The sequence below is a fragment of the Anser cygnoides genome, chromosome 8 (genome assembly GCF_040182565.1).
Source record: "Anser cygnoides isolate HZ-2024a breed goose chromosome 8, Taihu_goose_T2T_genome, whole genome shotgun sequence".
Lineage (NCBI taxonomy): Eukaryota > Metazoa > Chordata > Aves > Anseriformes > Anatidae > Anser > Anser cygnoides.
In genome coordinates this window covers 8,402,899-8,428,443 of record NC_089880.1, presented here as the reverse complement: position 1 = coordinate 8,428,443, position 25,545 = coordinate 8,402,899, and the positions used below count along the sequence as shown (strand labels likewise).

The 25,545-nt window shown below is 35.3% G+C and overlaps 1 protein-coding gene and 1 long non-coding RNA gene across 18 annotated transcripts in view; one reads left to right on the top strand and one right to left on the bottom strand.

The window, feature by feature from the left end:
• Positions 1 to 25,545, bottom strand: part of KCNT2 (potassium sodium-activated channel subfamily T member 2) — a 147,299-nt gene that overhangs the window by 20,149 nt on the left and 101,605 nt on the right. For 9 of the 14 annotated variants that reach the window (XR_010833067.1, XR_010833068.1, XR_010833069.1 and 6 more), the window contains 9 exons: positions 25,215 to 25,444; positions 23,813 to 24,029; positions 22,351 to 22,456; positions 21,911 to 22,083; positions 19,863 to 19,934; positions 16,830 to 16,964; positions 10,035 to 10,146; positions 2,276 to 2,377; positions 901 to 984 (listed from right to left, as the gene is read on the bottom strand). Coding sequence is in view for 11 of the 14 variants with exons in the window: in XM_048053619.2 (XP_047909576.1) it covers positions 901 to 984; positions 2,276 to 2,377; positions 10,035 to 10,146; positions 16,830 to 16,964; positions 19,863 to 19,934; positions 21,911 to 22,083; positions 22,351 to 22,456; positions 23,813 to 24,029; positions 25,215 to 25,444 (1,231 nt within the window). In the remaining 3 variants the exon portion in view is untranslated. Of the gene's footprint in view, positions 1 to 736; positions 802 to 900; positions 985 to 2,275; positions 2,378 to 10,034; positions 10,147 to 16,829; positions 16,965 to 19,862; positions 19,935 to 21,910; positions 22,084 to 22,350; positions 22,457 to 23,812; positions 24,030 to 25,214; positions 25,445 to 25,545 lie in introns of all 14 variants that reach the window. The other 5 variants (XM_048053626.2, XM_048053625.2, XM_067001199.1 and 2 more) reach the window with 2 other exon arrangements.
• LOC106041592 (uncharacterized) overlaps positions 1 to 25,545 on the top strand; it is a 259,478-nt gene that overhangs the window by 176,518 nt on the left and 57,415 nt on the right. For 3 of the 4 annotated variants that reach the window (XR_010833072.1, XR_010833070.1, XR_010833071.1), the window contains 4 exons: positions 903 to 1,045; positions 6,270 to 6,419; positions 6,859 to 7,005; positions 8,560 to 8,688. This is a non-coding gene — a long non-coding RNA (uncharacterized lncRNA). The remainder of the gene's footprint in view (positions 1 to 902; positions 1,046 to 6,269; positions 6,420 to 6,858; positions 7,006 to 8,559; positions 8,689 to 25,545) is intronic. The other variant, XR_010833073.1, reaches the window with a different exon arrangement.

The following is a 25,545-nucleotide window of genomic DNA, read 5'->3' as shown; positions in this document are numbered from 1 at the left end:
TCATGAAATATTTGAAAAACTTTATTTCAAGATATTTATGAGTCCCTTATCAAAGGTTAAACTAACTGGCATTCCACTGTAACAAAGTTTGCTGATTGGCCAACAAACACTAAAGTGCTTCTTTTAAAAACCAAACTTCTTCAGCCAATGTTGATCAGAGAAAAGGTAACTTTATTTTTGAGAACAACAGCCTGCAATTCTTTATATTTCCCCAGAAAGCAACTAGTAAACAACTCACCTATGTTTGCTACCTTGGTGTGGGAGAAAACAAAGTTGGGTGGAGTAACCCACTTAAACATATTTAACTCTGCATAGGGAATATAGAGACACCTGAACAAAATAATTTGAACATCAGTAACATATACTAAATTACTTCAGTTTAGGTATGTGTGTAGATATATATTTATATAAAGTCCAATTTTTCCCTTCATTACCTATGATGGAAACAGGTATTGTCAAACAGCATTGTATATTAAGTGCTAGTCAGGCTCTACAGGCAGGTAGAGTTTCCTATTTTTGATATATTTGGTTATTAAAATTGGTTGCTGAACTGCCATCTACATTAAAAAAAGGGGGGAGGAGGGAGCAAAAACAACAGCAAAACTTGCACTTCCGTGTTTTCCTGTCTTTCCTGTTTTCTTTTATGCTTTATAGAATGTGTTGTGGGTTTTAGGGGTAGGGAATGTTTTTTGCTTTGGACGTAACTAAAACCAGACACATTTTCTACCTATTTTACCTGTCTTCTCCCCAGTGAAAAAGGAAACAGATGGCCTTTCTTGGACTTTCACAAAGGAAACTGCTCTACAAAGAAAGTAGAGGTGTTTTGCAGACAATACAGAATATTATTTGTTATTCTGTAATATCAATAATTTACCTTTTTTTTTTTTTTTTTAAACTTACAGAACAAAGAAACCCAGATCCTGGTGTGGTATCAAGTCCCAGCAGAAGTCTTGTGATAGAAATCATATAATCTTTCACAAATGACTGCAAGATTTTTAACAGGAAAGACAGAGAAGAAAGAAAACTTTAATGAACAGATGAGCAGGTAACCATATGCACCATGTGTGAATGCTAAACAAATTGCACATCTGCATTTAAAATCAATCTCTTTATATTTTAGATATCTTAATCATTGTAGAAATAACTATTTATGCATGCTGAATCTACTGACAGGAAAAATATATGTTTTTTGGTTCTGCATATGTATACAAAAAGATTCAGAGAGACCAGAGAGACTAAGGTATAATGAGGAAGCCTGAAAACTAAGATGCATGTAGATGTAACATCAGTGGAAGTAAGATGTTAGCTTTGTTGATTATGAAATTAAAAGAACTATCTTCAGTGCAGATGAAATGCTGTCTTATGTTAGATGGAGCTGCAGTACTGAGTAGTGGATAATGCTAAGGTGAGACTGCTATTATTTTAATTCAAACTGGAGCCATTTGTCTTTGCTGATCCAGCTAATGTTTAAAGTAGATCTGCCTTATCTCAGTTTAGGCTTGTTGCTCTAACAAAGTGTTTTACTGATTGGCAGAAAGGTGGAAATTAGATATGACTAAGCAAACTAAATGTAGAAGTGCAGGCTAAGACCAGGAACAGACATTAGATCAGCTAAAACCATGAATGTTTCTCCTCCTTATCAGTTGGGCTGCTGGAATCGGAGGACTGTGTGTGCTCTGCAGACTTTTATAGGACTGTTCATTGCCACCTCTTGGGTATAGTAGCGCAGCATTGAAGGCAGGTTATCTTTCCTTCTTGGAACACAACTTGCAGCTAGTTGTTCTTTGGCTTTAAAGTGTGATGGCTGGTCATCTGGAGGTCTAGTTGACAAGAGTAAGAAGAGGCTGGCTGGTAAGATGGCTGGTAAATTACTCATGCAAATATTTCTGTTGATTTTTGTGGTTAGACATGCTACTTTGTGGGAAAGGGCACTGACTTTTTGTTGCAGAATACAAGTGTTAACAGCCTGTATAATGTGTATTTTATACAGTTTGAATCAAAATTATCCATCTCACCAGACTCTAGAGAGTTTCATAGCAAGTATCATATTGTTTAAAAGCAGAATTCATTCAATGAGGGTAATTTGGGAGCTTGATTACTGTAATAGCAAGGTCACATGGAGCATGCTCCACTGATCCGTCTTTGACGGCTCCTGGCACAGACACCTACATTAATGGCTTACATGTAGGAAAACAGGGTCATCTGACAATTACGTACAATAAAACGGGTGGTAAGAATGCATGTTATCTACGTTGAGAGAAGACAGTCACAATACCTGATATAGCAGTGTGTCCAACATACTGATGCTGAAAACCCTGCCAGCAGCAAAAGGCAGTCGAAACATAAATGCCAAATTAGACCCCTTCTCCCGCTCTTTCTGTATAGAAATGAATAATAAAAAAATCATAATTTTAGTGCTGCTTTTGGAAGGATTATAATATCAAACTGATATTACCTTGGAAGAGACCAAAAGTGTAAAATCCCTTTACCCTGAATTATAGTTTCCACAAATATGTAGCACCTGTGTTCAATACTTAGTTTTTCAAGTTGAAAGATTTTGTTTAATGCATACATTGTTTCAATCTTCACATCTGCAGTTGCACAGGGACTTTCTACCAGATCATTTTAAACAAAGATTGTGGGATTTCAACTGTGCTTAAAGCAAAGCTCTTGTTATTCCTGATCCAAATTTCTTGATGCTGACAGTGTACTCTTGTTGAGATCCAGAAAGTCTACTAGGGATGTGAACATGAAACATAACGGAATCTGATTCAAAAGGGAAGAAATAGTATTTCAGATAACGTGAGAGGAGATCAGATGTGGACTAGGGCAGAAACTTCTTGTTCTGATACTTCTAGGGAAGGGAAGCAAAAGAACATAATTATGTTATGTTATTTCTTTTTCGTATCACAACTCGTGTAGAGACACCACACCAATGTGCTTCTTAATCCTTTAGTTATTTGTGAAACTACAGGCTGGAAATGATCTTGCTGTTTTAAGGAGAGAGAATGCATCAAGCTTTTGGTTCAGAGATGTCATGAAGAATGAGATGTGTTCTCAAAGTACAGAAATGTTACATAGCTTGTAATTAAGACACATATCCATCACATATATGCACCAGTACATGCTTGCTACTGACAGGCTCAAAAGTAGCTTTGCAGAACAGAACATGGGGGTCCTGGTGGACACCAAGTTAAACGAGGCTAATAGTGTCTTGGGCAATAGGAGGAGTGTGCAACCAGGTTGAGGCAGGTGATCCTGCACCTCTTCTCAGCACTGGTGAGGTCACACCTGGAATACTGTGTCCTGAGCTCACCAGTAGAAAAGAGGCACAGACATACTGGAGAGACTCCGGCAAAGCATCACGATGATGGACTGGAGCTTCTCTCCTGTAAAGAAAGGCTGAGAAAGTTGGGACTGTTTAGCCTGGAGAAGAGAAGGTTCAGGGCAGGGGAGGTGGTGAGGGTGCTTGTATGTATCTCATTAATGTGTACAAATATCTGAAGAGAGGATGTGAAGATGGTGGAGTGAGGCTCTTTTCAGTGGTGCTTGGTGGCAGGACAAGAGGCAGTGGGCACAAACTGAAATACAAGTAACTCTTTGTGAACATAAGGAAACAATTTTTTTTCAGTATGAGGGTGATAGAACAGTGAAACAGCTTGTAGAGCCTCCTTGGAGATATGCACTGGAACAAGCATTGCCAAATTAAAATGTATGCTTAAAAGATGGCATTAGTGTAGAAAGTCGTATCTCCTACTCTTCCTGAGCACTCACCTGACAGCATCAGATAAACCAATGCAACTCATTAACTCACAACTTACTCCTAACCAGGCTGGCAAAGAAATTAACTTTGCCAAACAGACTGCATCTCTCACTAGCAGTTCTTGTTGCTCAAAGAGGGATCCAGAATCTTACACAGTGCTACCAGTGACTGAAGTCAGGATAACCAGTTGTTAATTCACAAGATATATCCATACCAAGCACTATCTGAATGATGGCAACTAGCCTCCAGAACTCTGGCTGGGTTGAGGTAGCTGATTTGCTGTAGGTACCTCTCCAGCAGGAGGTGGGGAGGACCAAGGCTTGCTGTGTCCCTCTGTTGTTGTGCAGTCCCACACTGCCTGGAACACAGTTTCTGGGTTCCCTTTGTGACCCCTGCGATGTTAACTGCTCTGATAACAGCTGAAGTCTGCTTCAAGTCTGTCAGCTGCATTTCTGCTGACTAGCTAAGTAAGTTTTCCACAAAACAGACAATTATTCCCTAATCATCAGACAGGTCAAGACTAAAGGTGCAGGCCCATTACTATTAAAAAAATAAATCATGTTATGGCAAATTACTAATAAGCAGGCCTCTCTGTTCTACATGCATATGTCTCAGTGTCTACCATAATCATCAGCATGGAAAGACTTGCAGTTAAAATGTTCAACTACACTTTCCTTCCTTTTAAAGATCTGATTTCCATACTATTCAGCTTAGGTTTATTCTCATACTTGTCAACCCACTTTAGTACACTGGACATTGTGCATAGACTCTACAAACAAATAACCAGGTATCCAAACCAAAGCTAAATGGAAAGGATGTTCTACTCCTTTTTTCTGTAGGGTCACAATCCTCTCTTCTTAGTGCTTTTATGTCATAAGGTATTAAAAAAAAAAAAAAAAAAAAGAGAGGGAGAGAAACTACACTCTTTTGTTTTGTTTTTAGAATTTTTTGTTAAGTATAACTGTGATATAGGACTTACACTATAAGCCAATTAACTCAAACTGACAATATTATCCTGTCCACAGGTGCTATTTAGAGGTGTTTGTGTAGAGCACGTATTTCTTAAAACCTATAACCTGCTTAAAAAGCTGGTAAAATATTGCCTGTTCTTTAAATTACGTTCTTTTTCAAGAGTATAAAAACTTAAGAATTTTTGTAGTTACCCTTACAATGCAGGACTATTATATGATGAATTTTATTTGACACTACAGTATCAGTTTGAGTTGCATTTTCCTTTTTGGAAGAATGTAATCACTAGAAGCACAGTAGAGATGTTAGTTTAAACAAGCAGTTTAAATGAACAACCAGAGAAGCAGGTGTCAGGTATGTAAGCGTTTTGTTGTTGTTTGTTTTTTTGCACATAATTTCAAAAGCATCTGGTGGACTTGCTTCTCCTGTTGAATCAGTAGAAAGAAATACCACATACATTGTTATAGCTAATAAATTCAATGTGTTTAAATTCAAGAGCTTAAATCTGCCCTTCGTGAGTCATGTTTATTGTTAAGATTTACACTGCTTCTGTGGAACAAGTAAAAGTATTGAGCTGAGGTTTCAACATAAGCAAGGGAAAGGAGGAGGACTATTATCTCGCACAGAAAAAAAAAAAAAACATGCCTGGTTTTGGTTGTTTTTCTCCTAATATTTTGTTTCTGTGATTGGAGCAATGCTCTATATTTTTAGTAACTTTCTCTGTGACTCGTAGTTTTTCTTCACCATGTGAACTGCATGTATGCAAATGTGCTCACATACTCTGGTCAAACAGCAAAGGGGTGTTTCTAGTAAGTTGTGTATTTCAGACAGAACTGAGGAAAGCAGTAGTCTCAGAGTACAAAGAACAATTTTACCTAGCAAAGCATACCATTGCACTTACTGGTGTAAGCCACAGAAACAACTTATGTGTTTCTTTTGTAGTTTAGCTCATGTATTTGAATGCTCTTCTTTTAGTGCAAAGTAGAAGATATTTTTCTTCAATTGCTATTGTGAATGAAAATCTCTGTGTGAATTACAGAAAACATAAGATTTGTTTTACAACAAATACTTTAAAATTAAAACTACATTCATTCTATAACATACATTGAATTAAATTATTTTTGATTCATGCCATAAAACTTTACAGGCAACTGGCTCTGAAGTGACTATCATCAAATCATGACTGAGGTATTGTGTTTATCTGTCCATCTGTTTAGAGAAAATCGTTGCAGATTCTGATTTTGTGATAAGAAAGATAGGACAAAGCAAAAGATATATTTTGGGGGAATAATTGGTTTGTATACAAAATTTTGAAGATAGATGCATAGGTCCTGTTTGGATTATTTTAAAATGAAAGCTTGGAAGTTTATTTTTCCCATACATATTACATTTCTTATATTGCCTCTTTTCTTCTCTTATTACAAGCTTGCTTTTTCTTTATTCTTGCTTAAAAGAGATTTGTGAGAAATACAACTTTTACTTAAGCATACTGTGTTGAAGTTTTTCCTTATTACCTGCAGACTCATTGGTTTTCCAGATAATACTGCAGATGTAGAAGCCAAAAATGTATCAGAATATCCCAGCTGTTTTATTCCATGTGATGCTCAGCAGCTCCTTCCCTGACACTTCTTTGGAATTCACGAGGAAGGGGTTACAACTACTTAAAGCATAGATCATTTCTATGAACGTAAGTAAAAGATCATGGCATGAGTGCATCCAATAGAACTGCAAATTCATTGGTGACATTTTAAAACAGCTATTAATAGATGGAGTTATTTACTTCATCTTCAGTCTTCTCCTTATGGTTGTGGCTTTGCTCATGTGAAGTTCAGAATTACACTTGTTATTGCTTTGAAAACAGTAATACCCTTATGGTCTGGGGAAGTTCCTAGCATGTGCCATGCTTCTTCTATGTAGGCTATTTAATTTTAAATTAATTATTTCCTTTGGGGTTTGCTTATTGTCAGAATACTAGACTATATCTGCCCAGGTCAAGTTCATAATGTTTTCATTTTATTTCCTTCTTTCCTACCTTATTATCATGATTTTAGTTTTTTTTTTTTTTTACTATTAATAAATAAACACACAGTCCTTCATAGCAGTCAATACTGTTATGTTCTCTCTAGTCAGGATGCAGTTCACACAAGGATATTCTAAGCTGTGCTAATGTAAACATGAATGAGCCATCACAGTGGTTTCGTGGTGCCAGGGCTGTGCTGCACCACCTTGTCAGGGGAGAGGAAGTATCTTTCAGCTCCAAGCCAGAGTGTGAGGTATGGGTATGTGATGTAAGGAGTTGCACGTGAAATCTTGACCTTGTACATGTAGCTTCTAGTGGAGAAATCAAGGCTCTGATATTTTGGTTTTAGTCTCAAATGTAACTTGTAAAATACCAACTGCAAAGTAACCTGAAGCCCTGTTTTGGCAACTCTTTCAGTGGTTGAAAGAGATGTAGGGCCCATCTTGATTTAATACAGTCTACACCAATTTAGAAAGTAATATGGAACTGCTATGGAAGGCTCTAACTGGTATGTACAAACAGTGCAAATTTGCTGTATGGAATGTATAAGGATATAATGTGAAACACAGTTTCGGAGTTGTCCAAGAACATATAAATGTGATGAAGTTTAGTGGCTTATTACAGAGAACAAGTAAGTGCATGGCTAGTTTTGGTAAATGCTCGTTGTTGCCCATGTGAGATATGACTTAAATCTGGGTATGGAAGCCTCTATACGGTCTCTTTCTTGACATAAGGGATTTTGGATCAGTATCACTTCACCTTTGGAATAGTTTACGATATTTTGGACTATGTTCTTAATGGCTTCTGTTCTACCTGTTTGGCAAGAACAGATTCATTTTTGTTGAAGATCTGGAACAGCTTTCTACAGATCTGTCAGTTCAACAACAAAATGTGTGTGCAAATTATGTATATGCTTTCAGGCAGAGCTATAGGTGATCTAAATCATTGGAGATCCACTTAAACTAATAGATTTATACCACTTAAGAGGCACCAATCAATATTTTTATTACCTATATATAATTCCTGTTTGCTATTGTTTAATGTTACTTCAAATCTGTTTTAAAACCTAATCAGGATTAATAACAAATGGAGACTGTTCGCCCTATCCTTAACTGAAGCTGAAAAAAGCAACCTACTTTTATGTGTCATAGCAAATATGCTAGGATGTTTAAGGCAGATTTCTGCTTACCTAATATACATATACTTATCCCTTTGAAGGATATGAAATCAGAGTGTTGGTGTGATGAAAAGATATATGTACGTATTTTAAAATGATTACTTTAGAGATTTTATCCTTCTGTCGACACCTGCAATATTTACTTACAAAATAGTAAAAAATCATAGAAAACTAAAGTCTGAGTCTTATCCAGGGTATTCTAAACATTTTTCAAGAAAGCAGGAACAGTTACTTAATTTTTTCTTATCGAAGACAAATGGAGAACTAAGTTCTAAGTTTAAACTGTGAGTACTATGTTTTCCTTTTCTCTGCTGTATAAAAGGACCACTACTTTCTCTTACGTCAGTGCTGAGATTGGCGTCCAGATCTATTTATTTTTAAAATGAGGAAAGTTGCAGCTGTAACAGCAGATGGACTTCACCTCTGATATGTGTATCTTTCTTTCATAGCCAATTAGGTTGAAAAGTAAATTTTGCATGCATATTTGAGTGCTACCTGAAGGCAACTTGCTTGACTTTTGTAGTCTTTCTGAAAATAGGATGCTTAATGCAGAAATAATTATCACCTGTACATTTGACTGCATTAGATAATTTTTACTCAAGTTCTTAATTGCCTTTGATTTTGCATGAGGGAGTTCTGCAACACCTAATGAACTACAGCACCACCTGTGAAGTGTTCCCTGCAAACATTAAGATGGAATGAATGGGAAATGTCAACAGCAGGCAACTTCAATTGCAATAAAGAAAATGTTCTTTTAAGGTAAATTATCTACTGCTATTTCAGCATAGCATGGTTTGGATAGGAAATAAATTAACTGTTCAGCTTCCAACCTATGTTCACAACTTTGCATTTGTGCAATAAATAAAATTACAGAAGTTATAATATTTCTAATTATTTTCAGTATTTGTGCTGGGTAAAAAAGGGAGCTTGTATAAGGCAAGAGAGAGAAATGAGATAATCTTGGTTTCATTGCATTGGAGTCGATAGATTAACTGTCCATTGAGTAGTCCAGAAGCAACTGTAGCTATCACATACTGGGAAAAAAGTTATTCCTGTTCTTTCTTCCCCATGTCATTAAGTTGTATGGATTAAGGGAGTATTTAAAAAAATAATTTTGCAGTAGGTGAAACATAGTACTGAAGGCCTTTCAGCTATTGACACTGGATACTCTTAATTGCCAATGCATGATTCCAGCCAGTTCCAGCTTATTCCTCCTGCAATTACCATAGAGGAAAGGGAGTGGTAAAATGCAGGAAACACAAGTAAAAACCTTTATGGATAGTGGGAGTGGCATAATACAAATGAAAAATGTGCCTCCTAATGCAAACTGCTCCTCTATCTGTAGTAATTTTTGTCTAGCTTCTTCATGGTTCTCCCTTTTATATGCAAATCAGAATACCACCTAAATGAGATGAAGCCTTCCTTCTCTTTCAGGCAAAGGCTGACAAATCACAAAATATCACCCAAGTATTTGTGATCAAAATGTGAATTGATAGTCAACTGAGTTAAAGGTTGATTCTTATAAAACTTAGGCCATCTCCTTTAGGCAGGCTGAGTTTACACAACTCCATTCCCATGTAAGAAACTGGGAGCTGGCCTGTGAAGATAAGCTTCTACTAAATGTTTTTTTTACATTAATATGTGAACACATGTCAATGCTATGTCAACATTATGTAGTGAATAGTGAAAATATTTGAAATCTCAAATTTACTCCCAGAATCTAGGACTATACATACTGTACAGCTAGGAAATGGAAGTCATATGTTTAGTTCTGTATAATGAAAATGACTTTAGCATTAACTCAAATTTGCTAAGATAACTAAGATACGTGAGGTGAAGAGAACAGGAAGCTATGTGAGAGAACCTAGCAATGATATCAAGTTCAATAGCAAATGGGGCTAGGGGGAAGGTGACTGAAGAGAAAGATCTGTATTTGTAGACTTGTATCGTGATACTGTTTGTCTTGCTTTTACATTGCTGCTACAACCATAAAATAATTTAACTGTTTACACTTGTTCTGAAAGCATTGTTTAAAAGAAAAAATAAGAAAATGTGTTCAAACGATAACATTTACATTGCGGGGGGAGAAGGGGAAGTCTCCTTACCTTTTCCAATTTGGATAGAGCAAGAGAATAGCAGTCTTTGGCTCTGAACTGCATGAATCTCATATTGGCTGGGTGAGTTAGTTCTGTGATAATGCTTAGGCTTGAGAACAACCTGTATTTTAAAAGAACGTTACAGTTATAGCTCTAATTACAACAATTCACAAGTGTAAGGCTCTATATAATGCTATGATTTGTGTTTATGTCCATGTTTTTATTAAGTGCATGAAAACTGCACCTTTTTGGTACAATGAAAACCTGTTATAATAGCAAAGGGAACTTCTACAAATGTTCTCTGTAGAATTCACACAGAAGCAAAAGTACATTCAGAGGTTGAACTTATATTCTATTTAAATGCTAGAAAGGAACTACTTAATTACCAGAGGTTTTATTTAATTATTTCTAAAATGACAGAAATCTGTAGAAAATAACAAAAAATGCAGAATTACATAGTCTTTGCTTGGTATCCAGCTGTATGTAAACTATACCATTTGATTAGAGCTGGCTTACGTACTATTTCCTTTTTATTTTTAGTTGTGTTTATATAGTCTGTGTCTACAGACTGAGTAATCTAGACTAGAATTAGCACTTCTTGGGACTGTAGGAACTTAAAATTGCTGAGCATATGTATGATTATGTATATCTATGTTCTCACAAATATTTTGCATGTGTAAATATTTCAAAGTTAACACTATTTCAGACTTTCAATAACAACAAAAAGCAGTGAAGGAAGTTTAACTCTGATCTGTCTGTATAACACAGATTTTCATGAAGCCCCAGCCCTCAGCTATCTCACGAGGAAAAAGATTTGTAGGTTATCCTATGAAAATGCTACATTATTTGGACTAGAACTCATTATTTATTTCCTCTGTAAATTAGTCTCCTAAGAAAATGAGACATGGATCTGTAATCTGTTCTGATTCTGAAAGTATTTATTTACATATGATAATAGAAAATTGTAGTATTAATGACTAAAACATCCTGACTTCCATTTCATTCAGATAAAAATAATCTGTTACATTTTATCGCTTTACAATGACTTAAGCTTCCTTCTTTGTTATCAGATCATTCCAGAATGATTGGCATGTTGTTTTTTCCCCTCGCTATATAAACAAACCTAGGAAATATTATTTATCCTGGAATAAAACGATTACAGGTCACTAAGAAACTCAGGTGCTATCATGAGGAATAAAATCATTGTTTGCCACTTGCCATGGGTTGGAGTATTGTGGATGTTACTTTCAGAATCAGCAAATTCTAAGTGGCAACTACTGCCTGACTTTCTCTAGTTCACAGTGCCAGTGATTCACTATTGTAAAGTATGTTCTCCCAAATGATTCAGTCATGAAGGAGTGTTTTTCATTTAAAAAAGAAAAAAGAATGTCACTGATAGATGAATACAAACAGATGGTCTACAGATAGCAAACAGCAAAGATTTGCAAGCATTATTGAGATTATTGTAGCATCTAAGACTGTGTCCAGATGGATTTTGAGTATCTTTGAAGAGGGAGAGTCCACAACCTCTCTGTTGAACCTATTGCAGTGCTCAGTCATCCTCCCAGTAAAAATGTACGCACTGAGACATCCCCGAGCCTTCTCTTCTTCAGGCTAAACAGTCCCAGCTCTCTCAGCCTTTCCTCATAGGAGAGATGTTTCAGTCCCTTGAACATCTTAGTGGTGCTTTGCTGGACTCTCTCCAGTATATCTATGTCTTTCTTGTACTGGAGAGTCCAGAACTGGACACAGTATTCCAGGTGTGACTTTGAATTTAAAACTGTTGTTTGTAGAAAAATTGAAGGATAATTCATGTTGGAAGGAAGCTCCAGAAGTCTCTAGTCCAACACCTTCTTCAAAGCATGGGCAGCTATGAGCTCAGACCAGGTTGCTCAGGGCTTTTTCCAGTGAGGTCTTAAAAACCTCCAAGGACAGAGGCTGCACAGCCTCCCTGGGTGTTTAGTTCTGCTGTTAGCCTGTCCTCAAGAGGGAAAAGGTTTTCTGTACATCCAGTTTGAGCCTCCCTTGTTTCAGCTTACATTCTTTCTTTTTTTTTTAAGTTCTAAGATGACTGTTAAGTCCCCTGTTAGTCTCCCTGTTCTCCAGGCTGAGTAAGTCCTACTCTCTCAGCTTCTCACAGGGCATCTGCTTCTGCCTGTGACCACCTTGGTGACCTTCTGTTGAACTTCCTCCAGTTTATCTATGTCTTTGCTGTATCAAGGCCCTGAAAACTGGATGCAGTGTCTAGGTTCAGTTTAACATATGCTGAGTAGAGGGGGATTATTGCTTCTCTCCATCTACTGGTCATGCTCCTATTAACACAGCCCAAGATGCTATCGGCTTACAATTGTGTCGGCCTTTGCTGCCAAGAGCATGCTGTCAGCCCATGCTCAGCTTGCTGTCTGCCAAGCCCCTCAGATCCTTCCCAGAAGAGCTGCTCCCTAACCTGCACTGCCTCACAAGGCTATTCCTTCCTGTGTTTAGTATCTTGTGTTTGTTCTCTCTGAATTTCCGGTCAGCACATTACTTCACCCTGTCTAGTAGTAGTTAGTGATACTGAGACGCAAGCCTTCTTCTCCCAGGCCCTCTAGATTTTGTACAAAATGTGATTTAAAATCTGCCTGCCTTCATACACTGGCAGTATCTCCATGTGTCTACACGATCACTTCCATGATGAAAAGGACTTTTTGAGCAATTGTCCATTTAAAAAAATAAAAGCTGTTTTGTTCTAGTTCTTCCTCCAGGGAACTATTTGTCAAACTCAGAGAAATCTGTGGTTAAGTTCCCTTGCAAAGATGTGAGATATCAGCTTTGCTTTCTTGAACAACAGACCTTGACACAAAGCTTTAACTCTGTCATGTTATACCAATAAGAAACGGTGCTCAGCGACCATTTTTTGTGTGGTTTTCTTGGAACCTGAACTTAGTAAGTTAGTGTCAATTAAATTCCATGTCTTTAGTCTTTTCCTTCAGTTTTGTGTGAGGAACTTCACTGAAATATTAATTCAAGTAGAGCCTAAATGTGGGGAAATACATTTCAAAAACTACCTACCAGCATGCATGTTGATGTCCTATTGCAAAAGTTTTCTAGGTATGTTGAAGCTAAAATGTAGACTTTTAATGATCATATGACGATAGAAATGCTAGCCATTGTTATGTTAGCACTTACATCCCTGTGAATAACCAAATATTAAGTGATTATATAAGGATGAGTTAATGGAGCTGGCAAACTGGGTGAGAATTTGAATCACTTAATGATGACCATTTGTGTGCACTGTACCCTGAAAGGCATTGTGTACACTCAGGAACTTCTGTAGCTTCTTAGCTTTTACAGTCGGACTGATACCAACTCTGAGTGGTTACACAGTCTGCTATGTCCTACTAAAGATAAAGCACTTAAGGAATAGAGTCTGAATAGAGTCTGCATACACAGATTAAATACAGAGTAACCATACCCTTGAGACGCGTCTGTGATACATCTTCACTTGTATCATGTGTTTAAAAAGTAAAAATCCTAAGAATGTCATATTCTATAGGTATGAACTTTTATCTATTAAGGAGCTTAACAAATTTCTTAAAGTTCTGAGGAATAAGTTTCCTCTTTAAATCCTGATTTCTTCTGCATTAATTCTGCATTGTGTAGTGAATAATTACTTAAACTTCTGCTGGCTGAAAATTTTTGTACTGCTGTGTTTAAAGGACAGACATTCAGGTTTGACAAATAACAGTATAACATTTAGAACTAAGAGTAGCAGTAAATTGAACACCTGATCTAATGATAAAATGTATACAACTTGCAGGAAATTTGCAGTTTACTAGGTTTCTGTTAAAAATGGATTTAGTTCATCACCAAGATGTAAAAACTGACTTCGGTTAGGAAATCTGTTTCAAACCTGCTATTGGTAAAATTCATACTTTAAGAGTGCCCTCTAGCAGAATTAGGGGAAAAGACTTTCCAGGTTGTCAAAGCCAGGTTGTCTCTTGTCCCTGGTGAAAGCTTGCAGGCAGTGCCTTACAGCACCAGAACAGGCCAATTCTGTGCCAAGACTCCTCTTCTCTACTCCATTCTGGCTTAAAATATATATGCATATATTATATATATATATATATAAAAAACAGTAAATGGCTGGACTGGGAGGAGAAAGCCTTAAGCAACCTAATGGAAAACATGGGTTGCTGTTGAAATGGTATTTGGGAATCAGACAAGTGAGAGACGCATTTTAGTTTTTTTCCTGAGCCAAGATGATAAACGATGTAATGCCATCATAACCTCATTTATAGATGAACCTCATTTTGTGCTGATTGCCAGATCCCAGCTGAACTTCTTAGTTATTAGGTGTACTGCTACATTTTGACTTCTTGCAATATTTGAAACATAGGCATCACAATGTTAGCTTATAGGAACTTAAAAAGGACTTTTCAAACACCAACATTTAAATCCATTAATATAAAGTAAGAGTAAATATAAATGCTCTTTCTAGCACAGATTCTCTGCCTAAGGAAACCTATTTTTCTAAGGTCATGGCTATCAATAGGGACTCAATAGTTGGTGGCTTATTTTACATCAAGAAGTGAGAAGCATCTCTAGGACACAGCCCAAAACTAGTAATTTCTCCTTGTACTTTTATTTTTTTAATTTCTCCCTACTTCTTTTCTGTCCAGAGGATTAAAAAAAGTCCTTTATAATTCTGTATGACTGACTGAGTCACACTTCTTCACTCCTTTTAACTGTAATTAAGTCAGATAAGCTAGTGTCACAACTCTAATTGGTATGGAACAATTTCTAGCCTTAAAGGTGCTAATAACCTTGTCATGCTATAAACAATACATTCAGCTCCTAAAGGGAGTTGGGGGGAGGGAAACAACTCTTCTGGCAAGGCAAGACTAATTTATGTAAATCAGGGAATAATGTCAGAACAGGTTTATTAGAAATGGCAACCTAGGCCAAACAGTATTACAGCGCACCTGGAACATCTTTTCAGGCCTGTCTGCAGCCCTTAATGAGATAAGTTGATTTGAGTTAATCAAATCAATGAGATTCAGACTTAGCCTCTATCTTCTGTGTAGTTTATTCTGCAAAACAGGTAAATGCCACTACTTTACGCCTCTTTGTGAAGCTTAGTTATTTCTACAACTCTGATATTACATAAAATATAGTGAATGTTTTGTATGTGTTCTAGGAAAGTTTTAAAATATATTTAAAATACAATACTTTTTAAAAGTGTAGAAAGTTTTCAGAAATGTTATATTAAATCTTAAAACATTTATTTTGGTATTTACAAAAAGAACAAGGCAGTCTTAGAACTATACTAAACTATACTTGGAATTTTACGTTTCATACATGAGTTAAAGCTGCCATCTAGTTGTAGGCATTGTGCAAGACAACTGAATGACTATACAGCAAGTTCTAGTTGGATATTTATGGTGGTACTGCAGTTTTTTTATTTATTTTTAGCGTTTGACAAGGTAGAACACAACTGTGGGAAAAATCAACTAGTCCTTACTAAATTTTGTTATTCAGTTTATATTTCTGTTTTATATTTTGGGGTAAGAAGTATTTCTGGAAAATTTAGTGATGCATATCAAAGTCTCAGTGAGATACACTAGTGTGATATGGTTAATAGTACGCTTGAATGTTGCACAGATCAAGTTCAATTTTAATTTTTAATTTGTGTGTGATTATGAAACACCTATGCTAAAATCAGATATAAATTCAAAAACTAAGCTCAAAGTTAAAACAGGTCAGAACTAGTTTCTATGCAACATAGAAATTGCTGCTTCTGAGCACATGCAGTAATGCTGACAGCATTTAGCTACGTAGTTGCAGGTGTATTAAAGTACATCTGTTAAAATACTTTTGTTTTCATGTGCTTAGTTCTCAGAAACTGACAGTTTCAAGAGACTTCTATGCATCCCTCTCCAGTGTTAAATGGGCACACAAAAGCGCAGTAGTGTAGTGTTGAATGATACTGAACCTTCTATATCAAAAAGGTATTTCATACTTGGCTGTATAGTGCTTATATACACGTATGGTTTCGTGAGTTGTTTGGGTATTTTTTAAAGCAACTAAGAACCTTTTCACAGTTTAAAGTGACTTGTATCCTTAGGTACTTGTTGAATCAATATATTTATATAATATGAGGTTTTAATCAGGAGTGGTTCTCAAATGAACAGGGGATCTCAGGTTTTTTTTTAAGCTCTTCATCGTGGAACTCGTTCCTTAGCCCATTTACTATACTGATCATTTTTCACTAAGCATTCTTTTATGACTCTTAGTATTTTGTTCTCATAGGTAACACTGCGCAAATGTGCCTACAAAACTCTTTTTTTGTTCAAAACCATATATGCAAAATGCAAGCACTTATAACTAACTTCATAGTAATGCATTGGTTACTGCTTTAGAAGTTACTGCTTTAGAAGAATCTGGTTTTAGTATTGGCTTTACCATTATTCTGAAAGACTGCACTGAGGAAAAAAAAACAATCTTTTTCTCAACTAGTTTTGGTCTTAAGTCTTCCAGAGTAGCTTTCTTTCTCTTTCTGCAAACCTGAAAATTAACGTTAAAAAATGATCAATCATCCTGTTTTGGGATGATCATCTGAGATTTCAAAAGAAAACCTTAGTATGCCAAGAAAGAGTTTATTGCTAAGGTTTATTGCTATGTGAAAAGATTTGCCCATATGAGACAAATTAAGTAGAAATTGAAGTAGGAGAAAAGAAAAGAATTCTCATCTAAGTACACAGCACATTATTAGGTATTTCATGATGAATAAAGGTGTACAGAGAGATTGCAAAAATCTCTTACCTAAAAAGTGTTTGAACATTTACAATAGTCTTAGCATCTGCCATGTAGTCTTCCTCAGCACTCATTGTACTTTCTTTGTCCACCACCACCATATTAGCTGCAAAGGTGACCCCGCATCTTAATAAATCATCTAGGCTTTTGTGAAGAGAAAGAGGGAGAAAAAAACAAACAAGCCACTTAAATATGGAACGCTTAAAAGACTAGTGATGGTTGGTATTGGTAAATCACATGCTGAGTTGCTGGTTCCCTGCATCTCCATGTACATACTATAACCGCCAATATAGTCTAAGTTAAACATATCATCTTAATGAACTTATAGAATAGAATATGAATAATTATTTTGACTTTGAAGTTATACAGAATGCATTTCAGTAGGTTGTTATGGTCCCTCTCCTTTTGCTAAAATGATAAAACTATTTCAGATTTTTAAAATAAGCCTTTAACACTTATGTGGGAAAACTGTATGTCCTTATGTGCTTTAACAGCTTACTTTGTTGTAGTTACTTTTGGTAATAAATGGACCTAAAATGATTTGGGTTGCTCTTCCCCACAACTGTTTGTTTCAAAATGTTAATTCAAAACAAACAAACAAACAAAACCATTATGTCTAAGAAACTCCTCTATTAGGTTTACTTAGGGTGTTCTTATGATGCTTTTAGGAGCAGATGTACCTCAGGAAAACTTTTCACCTTGCTGGAATAGTGAATATATTCCAATATTGTTCAGTACCTCCTATGAGCTCAACTAAAGGAAACAATCACAGGCAACCGAGTTACAGTTTCCAGCATGTCTTATGTCTGTTTCCAAAATGAAGCGTGTTTCAGTTGTTTTAACAATAACATTTTCCACAGAAACTAAGCACTTTTTGAAAAGTTTAGGAAGGACTTGTGATGGCATACAATTTTTTTTTGTGTGTGTGTGGCTGCTAGAAACCTAGCAATTATTAAGTGAAAATGAGCAGAGTATTTCATGGTTTCTAGAGGAAATTTGAAAGCTAAATTTTTGCATCCTTCTGTTTACTTTCAAAGAGAAAAGCTATTTTGTTATTATATTTGCTTCTCATTTGGCAATTCAGTTGTGTCCAGTGACAGGATGAGAGGCAGTGGGCACAAACTGAAGCACAGAAAGTTCCACCTGAATATAAGAGGGCACTTCTTTACTGTGAGGGTGACAGAGCAGACAGAGCACTAGAACAGGTTGCCCAGAGAGGTTGTGGAGTCTCCTTCTCTGGAGATATTCAAAACCCATCTGGATGCCATGCTGTGCAATGTGCTCTAGGTGATCCTGATTGGCAGAGGAGATGGACTACATGATTTTCAGAGGTCCCTTCCAACCTCAACCATTCTGTGATTCTATAATTGATATTATCTATAATATTGTCTTTATCATCGTGATTATTTTTTTTCATTTTCTCATTAATCTTCTAAGGTTCCTAGGTTTACATATCCTATTATAAATTCATTTTGAAATTTTGGAATAAGGGAAAGGATACAAATTCTAGGTATTTATTTTACATCTTGTACATATTCTTCAAAAACAAATATATAATATAATTATGGTACAAAAGGTAGTAGGTGGCATCTTTAAATGCTTAGGAAATTTATACCATAGACATTAAATAAGAAAGGATCCCTGTGTATTTTTCATTGTAGTTCTTAGCTAAAGATGATCAGGTTCTATTAATTGCATGTGATTTAAAAACATGTTTTGGAAAACACAGAATAAGTATGAACTATATTTTTAAGTCTTGTCGTAGATGAAAATAGATGTCAAAAAATAAATTACAGAGTCTGGTTATTGTAGAAAGAGTTTAAAGTGATTTAAAGTACAAAAGTACATGCTAGTATAACTGTAAATTGGAGAACTCTGCATAACACTGCCGTTTTAGGCATTCAGCTCTCAAAAAAAAAAAAAGCAACATTTAGGGAAGAGTTTGGTGATTTCCTCTTTGAAATAAATGAAATAAACTCAGAGAATTCTATTAAACTGAATTTCCCATGTTAATAGAAACACAAACACTTCTGAGTTATTAATTACTTTGAATACTTTGAGTCAACTTGATTATTCTGCTGGTATGATTTTTTTCTATAATTATTAGGTAATTTTCTATAATTATTAGGGAATTAAGAGATTTTAAAAAAAAATAGTATCTGTTAACAACTCAAGATACCTTTTTGGTTTAGAGAAAAATCTGGAAAGTGAAAAACAGTTCTGTAGATTCACTGAAAATCTCACAATGACTGTGATACTGCCAAGATAAATCTGAAACTGTATCACTGTTACAAGTAGTTTTAAAGCTCTTGTTACAACAGGTTGAAACTGAAAAATGTTGAATCTCTAGAATTTTCTTTGAAAAACTGGTTTCTGTTAATTCAGGGCAGCAAATTGAGTGATTGATTTCCGTCTGGAGAATGAGTATTATGGGCTTGCAGCCTGACCTAAATATTAGCTGTGCAGTGAAGTAAACCATTTTCTTTGATTTGACACTCTATACAATGGAGATCAGTAAAATGCTAATGAGCCATTGATCCATTAATTTCTGCCTGATTTTTATATTAAATCCACGTGGCTAAACTTAGAGGTGCAAACATGTATTAGCAGAACTTCTGAAGACAGGACTAGGTGATTATTTTATGTAGCAGAAAATGAGGACTGTTGGATACACTTAGAATATCAGTTTTAGTATATTCTATACATATTTTGCTAAACCCTAGTCTGTAAATGCAAACAAATCTGATAAGTATAGGATAACACTAGAATCAGGGCATTATCTGGCAATTTCTAGATACATATTAATAAATTGTTACTTTGTATTTTTGAAGATACTAACCTGCATTCCCTCTCATTCTTTTCACTAACAGTATCCTTCAGAAGTCAGAAATTTGAAATCCCAAACTATTGCACACAGACACAAACCATGCATGCAAATAGATCATCTTCAAATACAGCACACATTTAAACATGCATTGACAATACACAACACATACCACTGAGCACTACAATGTTAAGTTTTCTAGCAGTTACTTCACCTACTTGTCGATAGAGCCCACCATGTAGTAAACCATTGGAAACCAACAGATTGCATCCAGAAAATGCATATCTGGCCTAAGCAGCAGATGGGATTACAAAATGAAACACAGTATCACAACAGCAGCATCTCTTCCAAAATACTTCAATAAACTGGTAGCATGTGATTTTTTTACAAAATAAAAAATAAACTTTTTCAAGACTTTGGCAGTATTACCTCTTTAAAAAGGAAATAGGTTTGCAGAAAGCTGTGAATTAACAGTTTTCTGTGATTGTAAAGAATGATCAGAATTAACATGCTTATATTAATAAATGCACCTCTTAAATCAGAAATTTTATGGCACAGTACAATTTCAAATGTAAAAATGAATGGCTGATTCCAAAGACATACTACCAAGTTATACTTCAATGCATGAATTAGCAGTTTTTAAAATAAGCAGTGAAAACTTAATAAAAATGTGAGTAAAATCATCATTTGGTTTTAGTGCCAATAGCTCTATTCAAGTTGATGAGAAAATCTTAGAGGAAACCTTATTTTTAAAACAGAACGTGAAAACTAATACTACTTGATTGGGTTTTTGTTCAGAAGTTTTAGTGGCTTTCTTCTCACGTACTGAGAAACAACTGAAATCTTAAAACACGAGATGTATGTCAGAACAGTCATACCGTAATAAATTGCTGCAATAAACAGAAAATAGGAATATAGCAACAAGGCGCGGATATGTTCATCAAAAGTAGCTGAGTTCCTAAGTCCAGTGAAGTAATTTAAAAATCCCACTTGACTTGAATGGCAGCATGAATTCTGCCCAATGCACGTATGAAAAGCACGCTGGCTTTTCAGCTAGGCCTCTGTAGCCTCACTGAATGCTGGGAGGAGTCACAGAAAATGCTGTGTAGAGAGTGCAACACTAAGGGTGTTAGTTTAACAAACACGGCTTTACTTTATGCTTATGAAAAGTGTTTTTAGCTGTAAAATATCACAACAGCGTTAAAGTATAACTCAGTCACTATAGTAAATAAGACAATAAGCACTAGAGGTCCCTGTGCACTTGCATTTTTAAGATTAAATTTTATGCCATGACACACATAAACATAAAACCTTTGTTTTCCCAAACACCAGCATATATAGATTCATTAAAGAGCTGTTTGAGGCTAAGTAGGATACTTCACTGAAGATCTTTGTATAAAAAATCACTTATAATAAACCAGAACGTACATATGCAAGCAACTGTCAGTCTGGAATCAAAATCTGTACATTTCTGCTGCTATCATTTCTTTAAGTCATAGTTTGGTCTAATATTCTGCATCTGGCTAACTTCTATTTGCATGTCTTCCTAATTGTGGTTGTACGTACTTAAGCATCACCAAAGTGCTGCAAAAAAGTCTTATATTCAATGTGAAATTATAAATGAAGTAGCCTTGCTAGAGAATTTGTCTGAAATTTTAAAAAGATTATGAAAGAAAGGCTAATAATTCCAGTGGTCACCATACAGATATGGTATTTACAACAATATTTCAGGTTTTAATCATCTTCCATGATTTTATATAATCGCAGAGAAAGGGGGGTGGGAGGTGGGTCCTAGTGGCTTAAAGACCTGCTTATCTTGTTGTGTAAAATTATTAATATTCCTATCTGGTCCAGATGTTTAAGTGCCTTTTTTAAAGTTAGCGTTTGAAGTGCTGTTTTGTAGCTATAAAACTGTTGCATGGATTGATCTTTATATAGCGCTTACGAAGTTATTTAACTTTAGGAACTATTCATTTTATTTGGGGTGTTTTAAGAAATACCACTGAAATATAAGCAGTGAATAATAAGGACATAAAAATTTTGATCTTTTACAGTCAGCAGAAAGTCAATGTTGTACGTGACAATGCACACAGGGTATTATTTTTGTCACCAACTTTTTGCAAAGTTATATGTGCCATAATGTTTTTGATTTTAAGTTGGCCATGTGAAGAGTGATCATCTACCAAAGCAATGGTAAATGATTTTAAAATGTTATCCTAAACAAAAGGAAAAGAAATAGAGAAAAATATATTTAAAGTCTACATACGGGTTATCCAGGAGTAATACAATGGGATTTAGTTCTTTCTTCGGTCGGTAATAAGCTCTGAGTGGCACAATAAAATTATATAAGCCATTTCCAGCAGTTTCTGCTGCAACTATAATCAATTTATTTTTGAATCCATAGGCTTTGGCATCTTCATAGTAGTTATGTTGGCACCCCTAAAATCAAAATAGGAAAAAGGTTCAGTGGGTATGAATAAAAAGACTTAGCTGTGACATTGAAGGGTTTTATGACTAGAAATAGAAAATTGTATCAGCTGACCCGATACAGACCTGAGTAGACATAAACCAATATTTGGTGATGAAAAGGGTGAGAAAACTTAGTAGGTACTAAATAAAGCTTATCTCTAAGCTAAAACCAGAATTTAACTGACGCAAAAGACAAATGTGAATGCAGTTTCATCCAGTAACAGAAACTCCCTTTACCTTATCTAATCTTAGACAACAGAAGGGTACTTTTTCATGCAGAAGGTGACAAAATGTGGGAGAGCTTCCAATATAAGGAGAGTAAGGAGGATAGCCTTTGGCATACCTAGGAGAGTAGAAAAAACACTTTTTGAGTATAGCTAATTACTGAAACACACAATTGGCTTTGCAACTGTTTTATGCAATGTTTATACCTACATCTAAGTTTTGTAGCTATTTGTAGTTACATAGACTCAAGTGTATAAAACGAATAAAGAATGTATTTTGTTTCTTTGTCCAATTCTATAAAAGTTAGTGAGACCTGTCACATTTTTGTGGAATGAAGGAATTCTGATTGTTTTTTTTTTTTTGTATAGGCATCTTTAGAATTGGGCTGCTGCATTGTAGTGCGTTGTCCTAGTGTTTTCAACACACATACAGGAAATTTCTAACAAAGGAAAATAAAGATGTAAAAAAGCCTAGAAATCATAGTGGAACTGCTGTTCTTCCTTTTCCATTTGTCTTTCAAAAACTCATTAAGACTGAGAGAGGTCATTAGCTTCTTTTACCTGAGATGAACTTTCTAATTGGCCTTCATTTTTAATAAGTCTGGGTGGTAGCAAGGAAGACTGTCACTTGCAGCAGGAGTTAGAAAGCTTTTCAGTTGTACATACATGATATGTACAATATCCACAGTCATCAGGGGACACCGAGAAAACAGGAAGCCTTTTATACTCTGTTATTTCAGTTTGAAGACTGAAGATGACTTTATATTATTTTTTTCATTGGATTTTTGTGATCTTCCATGGGGCCTCTCATACTTCCCACTGTAGGAGATAGGAAACTGTGCTACATGAGCCATAGGCTTAATTGTGTATTTCAGTTTTAATATCTCTGTCAGTAATCCCAATAAACATAATTGCTTACCTGTACGGCAGTTAAAGGTTTTGGTTTTGAACTTTTATGTGAGCAATGCATCATTACTTTCAGTAACATACAAACATTTTAGATTGGTTTGTCTCATACTGCTTTTTTTGTTGTTCCTACATTTTGAAGTCAGATACTTACTCCTATTGTTCAACAAGCTTGTTAAATGACCTGATTGTCAGGACAGAAGTACTTATCCATTTACAACTTAGTTGAGTCCTGTCCTTATAACTATGGAGTGTAGGAAAAATGCTCAGGAATGTTACTTTGTCTATGCTATAAAATAAATTGCTGTACATATCTAAGTCTTTAATAGAGTGTAGAAAATCTCCAGTAAATGGAGGAGTTGATCTGTTTTTTCATATTTCAAAATGGGCATAACAGTCTTCTGCTAACAGACAATAGAATTTCTTAAAGAGGAAATGTTTCCATAATTGGCCTTTGTCTCTTGCTTGCTAAAACTTCTTGGATTGATCTGCATGTCCAAAAATTATCCATGCTTGTTTTTACATACTATTAGCATTTCAAATAATTAGTTTATATTGAATATACGTACTCTAAGCCTGCAGAGACTTCATCGTCCGATGGGGTAGTTTCATCTTCTGACTGGTCACTTAGCAGGTCGCATGTCTGAAGTGAGGATGAGTCTGCAACCTCCAAAACAGGTGCTATACTGGGCCGTCTGCCCTCTTTACCTCCCTCGGAAGGAAGAGCTAGTGTAGGTCCACTGGACGTTCGACATCCTGTGTCTTGTAAATCGATAGCCACTGTCCCTGAAGTAGTGTTGAAATCGTTTTCTCAATGTGGTTGTCAAAACATTTAAATGAGATTCCCATATTTCATGGGGATTATCTGACTCACACAGCCAAAGATTGAAAGGAATACTGTATTGATTATTTGTGTTTATTGCATTAAAATATAACAAATGTTTAAACTATACTTGAAGAAGCCTTTTCCTGCAAAATTGCATTTTCTCTGATCATGAATATATATAACCATTTGTAATTAATCCATAACCTGAATTCTTAATTTGTTTTAATTCACTTTAATTTTTAATTTTCAGTGTCTGTTTTAACTTTAAAATGTTGAATTATTTCCTGAAATGAGAGAGAGAAAATACAATGACTTGGACAGGATTGTTTATCTCATTATTTCTTGTAAGATCTACTAGTGCTTGCCATGGAAAAGAAGAAAAATCTTGATGGAAATTACTAATGTGTAGTTACTTGATTAATTTGTACAAAATCAATTTATTCTATTTCCATGTATGTGAAAATCATAAGCTCCATTCTAAGAAGTATTTATATTTTTGATGTTTTTAATGATAGCGTATTTATACGAACATGTGTGTGTATATATATATATTTACACCAAATCTCAGTTCTGGAACCTGCTCAAATTTTTCTCAAGTATCACTAAGAACTGACAACAAAGATAGTTTTACATGATTTACAGCATGGTTTTCTATCTTAATCAAGCAGGGTTTATTTTTTTGGCTTATTTGATCTGACTTTTAGACTATCATAGGCATATCTTCCATACTGATTTTTCTCCTTGTATGTCTGCTAGCTCCTTGATAACACTAGTTCTGTTGGGAGGTGGGGGGGCTATCTCTGTCTGCTGAGTAAGATACAGTTACAGCAGCTTTGAGGCAAATTGCACAGGGCATTTTGTTAATTAAAGATTATGAAAATTTACTGTGAAAGTCCAGTTGTGAATGACAGAAATTAGCTATGTGATTTTCTCATCTGTTTTGGTTTGCATATATTTTATATACAACAGTCTTAAACAGTTTAACTCCATATTCTCAAATAAAAGAAAAAAAATACTTTTCTGGAAAATAAGAGGGCAAGTGTTTAATACAATTTCTTTCTATTTTAATGTTTTAATTTCTTAAAGCTTTTAACAGTGTATTTCTATAAATGTGCTACTTATTGATTTATTTTTTTTTTACTTACCCATGCTGGCTATTATGCTGTGTACAGGCAACCTAGAAGCTCCATGATATGATAATTTTGATTCATGTCTTTTTCTATGCTTTTCTTGGTTCTTAAAAGCAGAATTTTCTTCTTTGGTGATGTTTATATAAAAACATATATCTGTAGAACTCATGATATATCGAGGACCTGGATTCAGCAAAATGTTTTTGTTATCTTCCTTTCTAACACCAATCAGACAGACTCCAAACCTTAATTAGAAAAGGAAAGGCATGGTTCATTTCGCATAGTTCTGTATACACCAGAATTTCCACTGTCAGAAACGAGTCTTCAGTTTATTTTCTATTTTGTA